At 38.9% G+C, this 12,166-nt stretch overlaps 1 protein-coding gene across 1 annotated transcript in view; it reads left to right on the top strand.

Moving 5' to 3' along the window:
- Positions 1 to 12,166, top strand: part of hip1rb (huntingtin interacting protein 1 related b) — a 52,915-nt gene that overhangs the window by 18,050 nt on the left and 22,699 nt on the right. The window contains exons 12-14 of the mRNA XM_057831811.1: positions 8,995 to 9,067; positions 11,023 to 11,206; positions 11,272 to 11,360. Coding sequence (XP_057687794.1) covers positions 8,995 to 9,067; positions 11,023 to 11,206; positions 11,272 to 11,360 — 346 coding nt within the window. The remainder of the gene's footprint in view (positions 1 to 8,994; positions 9,068 to 11,022; positions 11,207 to 11,271; positions 11,361 to 12,166) is intronic.

Genomic DNA, 12,166 nt, shown 5'->3' with positions numbered 1-12,166 from the left:
AAAAAAAAAAAAAAAAAAAGTATTTTAACCCTCAGTGGTCGGTAGACGCACACATCTTTCAAGCCACGTAACTTGGTGATGTCACCCACCACTTGCCTCATTCGAAAGTCTGGAAGTATATGGTGCTAAATCAAGACCAAAAGTATTGTAATCTGAAAAAAAGATTTTTTTGAAAGTTTTTTTCCTAAATCTTTCAAAAGCAGGAAACAAAACTTTTCAGTTAAAGCTGATATTTTCAGGTTCAAAGATTTTTTGTTTCACGTTCAGATCTTATTTTTTTCAGTTTTCCCATTTTTTTCACTTTCAGATCTTTTTTTTTTTTCAGTTTCAAAACATTTAGCCGGGGGTGGGGGGGGTGGCCTCGACGAGAGGCGTGTTGGCTTGTGAGAGACAGCCTATAGACCCTACCCACGTGACGTCACAACTCTACCCTCCTGACTGGTGCCGCCCAATTGTCCGTCAACACATCGTGTTTACCTGTTACGGCTACGTACATTCCTCCTATTTACGGCGTGTTTTTCTGCTCGTTAACATTAATAATCAAAATGGTGAAGGCGTGTGTGGCGGTCGGTTACAATAACAGAGAAGATAGACGGAGAGACTTCAAGTTCTACCGGATTCCGAGAGACCTGGTGAGGAGAGCGAGATGGGCTGCTGCAATTCGACGAGAAAACTGGGCTCCAAACGATTACCACAGATTATGTAGTAGTCATTTTATATCTGGTAAGATGCATTTAATATATATTTAGAGGGTTTTGGGCTGACAACCACAATTAAGATCATTGCTAGGCTAATCGCCGACAACATACACGTATGTACGTAGTGAGAGTGCTATCGCTAAACCATATAAACATTAAAAGCCCTAGCTCCATTGACAAATGACATGAAATACATTAGACTTGACAGTGGATGTTAGCAAGAACAAAAGATTTTGAATTGAAAATTTCGTAACTCACCTTTCCAAGCACAAGATTCCTGCCGAATTTTCGTGGATGAGGACCTGTTTCACCCAACCAGCAACGAAGTATTTATAAGCCTCCAAGCTCTTAAAGTTTTTCAAACTTTCGTGAGAATAGGCGATTTTGTATGGACAAGATAGTTGTAAATATCAGGGTAGCTAGCAGATGTCAGGCAAAGACGGCCAAGACAGCGGGTCGAAAAACATCGATTTAGGCATCAAATATGGATTGATAATACAGACACAAAATGACGGACAATGGGGCGGAACAATACAGCGATCACGTGATTTTGTGACGTCGGTGGGTAGGGTCTATCAAAGCAAATGATGCTGCCTTCAGGAAATGTGTGTACTTTAATGGATTAGGACGCCACTCTCTCCACTTTATTTTTTGATACATGTAGTTCATAGACTTTATAATATATTGATGGGGCACGGGGCCGATTAATAGGGGGCCTATCTCCGTCAAGGCTGACCGAGTGGAAACACAGACAAAGAGCTTTTTACGTTGAAAATTCTTGTGAATAAATGCTTAAATTCCTGAATCCTTTATTAATATGGACGTAAAACGGTCTTGATTCTTGGTTAAAAACAAAACAAAACAAAAAAACGGGCGGTTAGCATTTATTTTATGTAAATATGTCGAATGTGCTGCTAGTCTTTAAGCCACTGTGGAGCTGCCCTATCACCACAGAGCTTTTTCCGTTAAAATTCATATGAATAAATGCTTAAATGCCTGAATTCTTTATAGATATGGAAATAAAACGGTCTGCATTCTTGGCTGAAAGCAAAAAAAACCTGCGCAGTTAGCATTTATTTTTCGTAAATATGTCGAATGTGTTGCTAGTCTTTAAGCCACTGAGGCGCTGCCTTATCACCGCATAGCTTTTTACATTTAAATTCTTGTGAATAAATGCTTAAATCTCTGAATTCTTTATAGATGTGGACGTAAAAGAGTCTCGATTCTTTGTTAAAAGAGCAAAGAATTGGGCAGTTAGCATTTATTTTACATAAATATGTCGAATGTGCTGCTAGTCTTTAAGCCACTGTGGCGCTGCCTTATCACCACTAAGAGTTTTTTTACGTTGAAATTCTTGCGAATCCCTTAAATCCCTGAATTCTTTATAGATAAAGACGTAAAACAGTCTCGATTTTTGGTTAAAAGCAAAAAACCGGGCAGTTAGCATTTATTTTACGTAAATATCGCGAAGTATAACGCCAATGCTGTAGCAGCTAATTTCTCCCATTGATTTTTTTCACGTTTTAAAATGCATACATGGTACGAAAAATATAATAATTACCTTGAATCCTCGAACAAATCACTCCTGAGACAATCCTTCCTGTTTGTATGCAGTACAGCTTTCGTACTTTTTCAACCTAAATCCAGCGTTGGGTGACTTGGGTCGCTGCATGTGTTTGAGAAGAACTAAGACAGACTCCGAATAACTAAAGCGAAGTGTGGGACGGCCCCCTACGAAAAGGCGTGCCGCAGTGTCTGGGGAATCTGTCCCGTCAATATCATTATGAAGTCTATGTGTAGTTCAAGTAATGCTGGGGGGTTTGTCTTTTTTTAACTCATTCTAGTAGAGCTGTCCCGACTCGTCGACATAGTCAACGTAATCGATGACGCAAATCCGTCGACGAGCTCAACATCCCGTCGACGGTTAATGAAGGGTTAAAAAAATATATGCGTGGAAAGTTCAGAATGTCGGATGCTCTGTATGCAAGCAGGGAAAGCGGCACAAAGCCAAAAAAAGCGCACCAGAGTGTCCAAAACATTGACTTATTTCAAAGAAACAAAGGAGGGTACACTCTTGTCTCCTGTCTCTTCAACGCCAAGCTTGGCTGCACGTCGGCCGTGAGTAAACACCTCAAGCGCCGTCACCCAGTTTGTACATTTTTTTGTTTTTTCATTTTTTGTACACCAAGGGGTGCTGTCGCCTTACTAAATAATGATGTTTCATTGACAATGGGCCTATAAGTGCTATTAGTATTGTTCTTAATGCTAATTGAAAGATTTATTCCATGTTATGGTTTATTTTATGGTATAGAAAATTACAAGTATTTGATACACTGCCAATGGGTTTTCCCATTGGCAGTGTATCAAATACTTGTTCTCCCCACTGTATATAAGGTTAATAGGTCATAAATATATACAGTATATACAGTGATTGCACTCAAGGGAAAGATTGTCAATGATAAGGTAATAATTTAAGGTAAAGGCAATTCATGTAGGCAATTCATTGATATATAAATAAGTTTTCAAAGGAAAAAGTTTTTGTTAATTTCTAATTGTGTTGTTTTATTTGTGTGCACCGTAGCTCTTACGGTGTGTTTACATCAAGGATGGAATAAAAGTTGTAAACCATCAGTTTAAGAGACCATCTTTCCAATCGGGATGCTACACTAGTTAATTCTATCAGCATTTGAACTCATTGTTTATTTGTGATTTATTATTGTTATTTACGTGTTTATTTGTACTTCAATAAACTAAGTGTTCCAATATGTTTTTTGTGAATTGATAAGCGTCAAGAAAAATTTCATTGCTAAATTAGTATTAAAAAAAAAAAAAATTTTTTTTTTTTAAATTATTAGATTAGTCGACTAATCGTAAAAATAGTCGGCTGACTAATCGGGAGAAAATTAGTCGTTTGGGACAGCCCTACATTCTAGACAACTCTTGGTCAGTTTTGATGAATACAAATGAGAAAATATGCTAGGTTGTTGACTTTTACCTAAAGAAATCCAAAAGGTCCGAAATCCAAAGGAAAACGCGAACGCAGCGTAGCAACTTTTTGCTAGTTTGTGCTGCTATCATTTTTGAGATATTAGTGCAAAATGGACCCAAAGTGGTGCCATTTGTTTGTGCTAGTTGTAGGGACACCCACATGATGCTACGGTGGTGGTGTCTGTTGCATCTCATATCACATGTGTATAGAACTAGATGCGAAACGACAGACTCGGCGGCGTTAGCACATGTATATAGAACTAGATGCGAAATGACAGTCACGCGGGTTAGTAAACAGCCGCCATCTTAAAGTAGTAGACTTCTCAGGAAGGCTCTGTTGTTGCAAACCTAAGTAACTTTTTATCTAAAATACTATTAAATCTGCAAAATCTTGACTTGAATCCATATTTAAATGATGGAACAGTTATAAAATGTTCACATGTCAAAAGTTGACGAAAGAGAAATACTGCAATAACAGGAGTAATTTTAACAACTTTAACGGTTAACAACATTAAATGACTTCCAAATTTACCAAAGGTTAAAATCTAGCTGTTGCGGTTTGGAGAGGCGTAGTTTCTATGAGGCGTGGTTTGTAGCGTGGCTCCGGCTGCAGTCAGACCCTTATCGTAAAAGTGGAAAGAGTTTGGCATTCTAATCCATCAGAGTACCCACTTTTTGAAGACAGCATCATTTGAGGTTGCTTTGATAGGCTGTCTCTTACAAGCCACCACGCCTCTCGTTGAGGCCACGTCCCACCCCCCACCACGTTAAAACACGGCCAAAAGTTTTGAAACTGGAAAAAAAAAATCTCAAAGCGAAAAAAAGATTTGAAAGTGGAAAAAAAATCATCTTTAAACTTTCAATTCTTTTTTTTTTTCAGATTACAATACTTTTGGCCTTGATTTAGCACTATAGAAGTAGAGTTTCACCCTTGCTTTTACTTGAAGTTAATAGACTAGGGATGTCCCGATCACATATTTTTGCACCTGAGTCCAATAAATTGGGGCTGAATGATATTGGAAAAAATTAACATTGCGATATACAGTATATTGCCAAGGCTCCACATTTACTTTTTGCATTGGTTGCACCTAACTTATTTTCTCCAGGTACACAAACACAAAACTATCTCCGCACAGACTGTGAGGTGGACATGCTACCCACTGTCCCACCGTGCCGCCTTCATAATGTGAATTACATTTAAACGACAATAACGTTGAAAAATGCTTGTCTTTATTAAATTCACTCACTTTCCCGAAAACAGCCTCTCACTTGAATAAGTTGTCACAGACTGGTGTGTAACAAACTAAACAATGATTGACACATTTGTGCCTTTGTTCGTAGAGCTACCACCCTTCTCTAGCTAGATCAAAGCTACAAACCTGCCAATCATCGTTAACTTAAATACCCAAACGCCAGCTGGTGACCAAGGAAAAAAGTGTGGTCGCAATCCTTAGCTAGCAGGAGGGAGGGAGAGAGGCTGTAAGCACATTAAGAATTTTTTTTTTTTTTTCAATTAAAAACCCTATCATTTTTACTCGATTCGGATCCTCTGAACAATGGCGCAATCAGCCCGATTTCTAATAACATGATCGGATCGGGACATCCCTACAATAGACCAAAACGGGAGATAATGCCATTTTGCCATTATCGAGTTTAGAAAGTTTATTTGGATGTTTGCTTTATTTCAACAACCTGATGGCAAGAACGATATAACCTGTTTTTACCATATATGTGTAAAGGCCAAAAATGCCGGCTGTTACTATTGAATGATCAAGTATAAAACTATTCAATCTTTTTCTGCCGAATCTTTGTCTCCAAGTTGAAGAAATATTAGTAAGCGTCAGAACAGTTTTTATCTAGCATGTTTGGTTGGCAATAAGACATCGATATTACAAACTATGAAAAACAAATTTAGGATTTTTTTGATATAGTTGGTTCGTGAAGAAAACACGTTTGGACATAAAGGTTATGGTGTCCTGCAAAAAGGGACGCAACCAGGCCATTCTTTCTTTGAAATATATTGGCAAAAGGCAAGGCAAGGCAAGGCAAATTTATTTATATAGCACAATTCAACACAAGGCAATTCAAAGTGCTTTACATCACATGAAAACCATAAAAATCACATTTAAATCAACACAACGTAAAAACCAAGACAAAAGATCGCATTTAATCACAGAATAAAAATAAATAAATAAAAATAAAACAAAAATAGAAATAAAGCAAAAACTACTACTAATAATAATCATTGAAATCACCAATGGAGATAAGCACAAGAGGAATAGAAGGCAGGTAGATTGAAATATATAGACAGTTATGGATATGCAGTGCTAAACAAAAGCGTTTTTAGCCCTGATTTAAATGAGCTAACGGTTTGAGCATACTTCAGACCTTCGGGTAACTTGTTCCAGAGGTGAGGAGCATAATAACTAAATGCTGCCTCACCCTGCTTGGTTCTTGTTCTTGGAACATGCAGAAGACCCGTTCCAGACGACCTTAAGGGTCTAGATGTCTCATAGGAATCTAACAAGTCAAGCATGTATTTTGGTCCAAGGCCATTAAGTGTTTTGTAGACGAGCAGTAGTATTTTATAGTCTATCCTTTGACTCACTGGAAGCCAGTGTAGCGATTTCAAAACCGGTGTAATGTGGTCCAGCTTCCTTGTATTTGTGAGGACTCTGGCTGCAGCATTCTGTACTAGCTGCAGCTTCCTGACTGATTTTTTATCAAGACCTGTAAATATACCGTTGCAGTAGTCCAATCTGCTGAAAACGAATGCATGCATAAGTTTTTCCATGTCTTGTTGAGTCAGAAGCCCCTTAATTCTGGTTATATTTTTTAGGTGGTAATAAGCGGATTTAGTGACGGACTTTAGATGGCTATCAAATTTTAGGTCTGAGTCAATAATTACGCCAAGGTTTCTGACTTGATTTGTAGCTGTAAGTGACATTGTGCTAAGTTGGCTGCTTATCTTTGACCTTTCCTTTTTTGGCCCAAAAATGATCACCTCTGTTTTCTCCACATTTAACTGGAGAAAATTCTGGCACATCCATTCATTGATTTGATGAATGCATTTACTCAGGGAGACTAAGGGACTATAATCATGTGGGGACACAGAAATGTACAGTTGTGTGTCATCTGCATAGGCGTGATAGGAGATGTCATACTGTTCCATTATCTGAGCTAACGGAAGCATATAGATGTTAAATAAGAGTGGTCCAAGAATTGACCCTTGAGGGACTCCACACGTGAATTTGGTTCGTTCTGACTGATAATTTCCGATTGACACAAAGAAATCCCTATCATGTAAATAGGATGTGAACCACTGAAGAATAATGTCAGTAAGCCCTACCCACTGTTCCAATCTGCTGAGTAGTATGTTGTGATCAACCGTGTCAAATGCGGCGCTGAGATCCAATAGTAGCAGAACAGATGATTTGCCTGCATCGGTATTCCGACGAATATCATTTAGGACTTTGATAAGCACGGTCTCGGTGCTGTGTTGTGGCCGAAATCCAGACTGAAATGAGTCAAAAAGATTGTTTTGGATCATAAAAGTCTGGATCTGTTCAAACACAACCCTTTCGATAATTTTCCCCAGGAATGTCAGATTTGATATTGGCCTGTAATTACTAATGGTTGAGGCATCCAGATTAGGTTTTTTTAGGAGAGGTTTTATTACTGCAGTTTTTAAAGTCTGAGGAAACTCTCCTGTTTGGAGGGAAGTATTTATAATCTGAAGTATGTCTGGGGCTATGCAATGAAAAACAGTTTTGAAAAAGTTTGATGGAAGGATGTCAAGGCAGCATGTTTTGGGCTTTAGTTTCGACACAATTTCTGTTAAAGTGGCATAGTCCAAGAGGCTAAACTGTCTAAGATTGACGTGGGGGACATGTTGGGAGGCATTTAGTGTAACATTTGTTAATCCGGAGTTGCACACAGTCTGTCTAATCATTAGTACTTTGTGTGTAAAAAAAGCTGCGAAATTATTACAGGACACCTCAGATGCCAATTCCTGAGGTATTGATGCTTGTGGGTTTGTCAGTTTGTCAACAACAGAAAATAGTGTGCGAGTATTGTGGGTGTTTCTACTAATGATCTCTGAAAAATATGATTGTCTAGCATTTTTCAGTTCCTGGTTGTATTTGCGAAGACTCTCTTTGTAGATATCATAAAAAACTAGGAGTTTGTTTTTTCGCCATCTGCGTTCTGCTCGTCTACAAACTTGCTTTTGTTTTATAGCTAGTATGGCATTTCTCCAGGGTGACCTCTTCTTTCTTGACAAGGTTTTTGTCTTAATCGGGGCAATAGTGTCCATTACAGTCATCACACCGGAACTGAAACTATTTACAAGTTCTTCCACTGGAGCTATTGTAGGGGTTAATAATGAGGCATAGGCCTGTGTGAATAACGCACATGTGTTATCACTTATGTAACGCTTCCTAATAAACTCTGTTTCCCTTTTCAGAGGATGGACAGGGGTGGTCATTTTAAACATAATGCAGTAGTGATCAGACAGAGCAACATCATTCACTGTGACCTCAGAGATGTTAAGACCTTTGGATATTATTAAGTCCAGTATGTGCCCTCTGTTATGTGTTGGAACTGTGACATGCTGAGATAAACCAAATGTATCCAAAATATTTAAAAGCTCTCTAGCACATCCTTCTTCAGGATTATCAACATGAATGTTAAAGTCACCCACTAAAACAACACAATCAAAGTCCATGCACACGGAAGACAGTATTTTGGTAAACTCATCAAAAAACATTGTGTTGCAAAATCAAGAAAGAAATGCAAAATCAGGCGAAATAGGCTCGCACCTCAAAGGGTTACAGTTAAACAATCTTAAGCGATCTTATAAAAACAAAGTTCAAAAAAAAAAAAAAAAAAAAAAGTTATCTTTTGCTGCCATTCTCTCCTAATTCGATTGGATTGGTGGTGCTGAAATATGATATCTCACATATGATATATCACTGATAGTGAATTTTAAAATTGTAATTTTTTTTCCTTCATTATTGAAATTTAAAAACCTTTGTATTTTTTAATTGTTATTTAAACTTATTATTTTTTCTATTCATAGTTTTTACATTTGTAACTTTTAATTGTTGTATTTTATTTTATAAAAGGTTTTTATTTTTGTATTTTAACTTTCCAATTTTTTAAAAATGTTTTTATATTTTATTTACAATATATTTTTAAATGTTAAAGTACATACTGTATATATTTTTAATTTAAAAAAATTGAGAGTGAGTGCTGTAATTTATGGTCATTGTTTTCCCATGCGTTAATGTTTTTTGCTTGACAACAGAGATGTCCAAATTGAGAACCTGAAGCGGGAGCTGGAGCTGTTGCGAGCTGAGCTGGAGAAGGTGAAAGCTGAGGTGAGAGCTTAGTTGTGTGAGCGGATACAAACTATCTCTCGCCCATTTGTGGAATTTGGCGAGCAGGCACCAGTCTCCGTCTCAATCCTAGTCCAAAAAACAAATCCCGAACTACAAAATGCAAGTTCTGCGTAGGGATACTTTACTGTACTCCCGTGGGTGACTTCCAATGAAATTTTGGATTTTACAGGTCACTTCCTGATGATTTGGAATCACTTCCTGTTGATTTTGAGACAATTGCTTGGTCACTTTTAAAGATTGTGATCCCTTCCTTTACATTTTTGTCACAGACTTCATAATGATATTGACGGGACGCAATTAATAGGGGGCTTATCTCTGTCAAAGCTGACCGAGTGGAAACACAGACAGAGCTTTTTACGTTGAAAATTCAATGATTAAATCCCTGAATTCTTTATTGATATTGACGTAAAACAGTCTTTCTTGATTCTTTCAGAGCAAAGAATCCGGCAGTTAGCATTTATTTTACGTGCTAGTCTTTAAGCCACTGTAGCGCCGCCTTATCACCACAAAGAGCTTTTTACGTTGAAAATTCTTGTGAATAAATGCTTAAATGCCTGAATTCTTTATAGATATGAACGTAAAACAGTCTTTATTCTTGGTTAAAAGCCTAAAAACCGGGCAGTTAACATTTATTTTACGTAAGTATTGCGAATTATGACGCAAATGCTGTAGCGGTTAATTTCTCCCATTGATTTTTTTTCGTTTCCAAATGCATGCATGGTACGAAAAACATAATAATTACCTTAAATCCTCGAACAAATCACTCCTGAGACAATCGTCCTTGTTTGTATGCGGTACAGCTTTCGTACTTTTTCCACCTAAATCCGGCGTTGGATCGCTGCATGTGTTAAATAACTGCGACCGACTGCGAATAACTGAAGCAGCCCCCTACTTGAAGGTGTGACGCAGTGTCTGTTGAATGTGTCCGGTGTCCCGTCATATCATGATGAAATCAATGATTTTTGTGATGCAATAATTGCTCACTTCCTGTTGATTTGGAGTCAATTGGAAGGTTTTATTATATTTGTTTTATTATATTTATTGTTTATGTAGTGGGTCCGAATGAATGTTAATGTTTTGCAATTGTTGGCAATAAATGGAGGCATGAGAAAAAGGGACGTTTTGGGCAGAGTAACCTGTTTTTGCCAAAAAAACATCCGATAACTTTAGCGTAGGGCTGTGAAAATATATCAAAAAAGTGATACATCGCAATACTTTGTAGCTCAAAGGTTATCGATATGCTCTCACGAAGAATCGATATCTCGTTTTAAGAAGGTGTCGTAGTCTAAAAAAATGGAACCAACAGGTTGCTACCAAAATCTTCCATTAGAATAGTGCCCACGTTAACGCATTGGCTGCCATTGACATCGCGAGACATCCAATTAGTTTTGACCAGATAGGATCTAGCTTTGTCAATGGCACTGAAAGCAGAGCATTCACAGCCAGTCTTTTGTGGGCATTTACAGGTCACTTCTTGTTCATTTTAGGGCATTTACAGGTGAATTCCTGTTGATTTTGAGTCACTTATTATTCATTTGGGAACCTTCTTGAGTCCCTTCCTTTTCAGTAAGCCAAAATAAACACAACATGTGCCTGTAAATGTCCCAAAATCAACCGGAAGTGACCCCTAAATGCCCCAAAAGCAAAAGGAAGTGACTGAAAATCAACTGGAAATGACGTAACACGCTCCAAAATGAACACATTGCCTGACATTGGCTGCCCTTGACGGCCATAGACGTCCAATCCGTTTGAAGTGGGAGGGTGGCAGCGAATGAGTTCATTCGCTGCCACCCTCCCACTTCAAATGGATTGTACGTCTACTAGTGAGAAACTCATTCTGATTCAAAGCAGAATGATGAAAATGGCTTTTTATTTTTTTTTTTTTAATTAGTTTTTTGTGCACCTCAATTTTGTGAATTTTTGAAACCGTCCAGGCCCAGCGCTACATCACGCAGCTCAAGTCGCAGATCAACAGCCTGGAGGCGGAGCTGGAGGAGCAACGGGCGCAAAAGCAGCGCGCGCTGGCAGAGAACGAGCAGCTGCGCGTGGCGCTGGAGGGAGCGCGGCGCCGCAACGCCGAGCACGAAGGCCGGCAGGGCGCCTTCGTCGAGGCTGAACGTGAGACCTCCGCCGCTATTCAAGAGGGGCTCTCGCTCACTTTTTTTTTTGGTGGGGCTTTGCAGAGCGAGCCCAGGCCACGGAGCAGCGCTACACTAAGCTGAAGGAGAAGCACACGGAGCTGGTGGCCAGTCACGCCGAGCTACTTCGCAGGGTAATCTCAAACGTTAGATGAAAAATAATTGCCTCTTTGATAACGATCATCGGTTACCATTGGCGACACTAAATGTTCACGCTTATACATTACAGTGGCATGAAAAAGTATGAACATTTTGACATTTCTCACATTTCTGCATAAAATCACCATAAAATGTGATCTGATCTTTGTCAAAATCACATAGATGAAAAAACAGTGTCTGCTTTAACTAAAACCGCCTAAACATTTATAGGTTTTCATATTTTAATGATAGCATGCAAACAATGACAAAGGAGGGAAAAATAAGTTAGTGAACCCGCTGCCTAAGGAGACTTAAAGAGCTAGCCTGGAACTCCGGACTCACCGCTGTTCCAGCTATAGAGTCTGGCGACTATTCAGCAGATCAAATTCCCAAGACGGAGCAAGCCACAGCAAACAGACAGCAGAGTGGACCAATCAGCGACAGGCAGACATAACGTTGGTAAAGCAACAAGAAACTCTAGCGCGAGGACGTAAACATACGAGGAGAACGGAGAACATGGCTAGCGCGAGACACTGTTAGTTTTAGCGACTCGATGTGTTTTTGGTCATTTGAAACTGAATTTACCGCAGATAGGAAAATATACTCTGCTCTCCCGTTCGACATTTGTGTTGTTGTGGAGACAAATTCCGATGCACAAGAGTGACGTTGCTCATTAAGAACACGTCACGCAAATAAATCTGATTGCACGGACGATTTCGTTGTGGCTCGAGAGGCCAATAAGGAGCTGGGTCCCAGACAGCTGGAACAGCGGTGAGTCTGGAGTTCCTGGATATTAAAGAGC

Source organism: Corythoichthys intestinalis, chromosome 3, assembly GCF_030265065.1.
Source record: "Corythoichthys intestinalis isolate RoL2023-P3 chromosome 3, ASM3026506v1, whole genome shotgun sequence".
NCBI classification, from domain to species: domain Eukaryota; kingdom Metazoa; phylum Chordata; class Actinopteri; order Syngnathiformes; family Syngnathidae; genus Corythoichthys; species Corythoichthys intestinalis.
The sequence above is the reverse complement of the archived record's forward strand: the minus strand, read 5'-3'. Positions and strand labels throughout refer to the sequence as shown.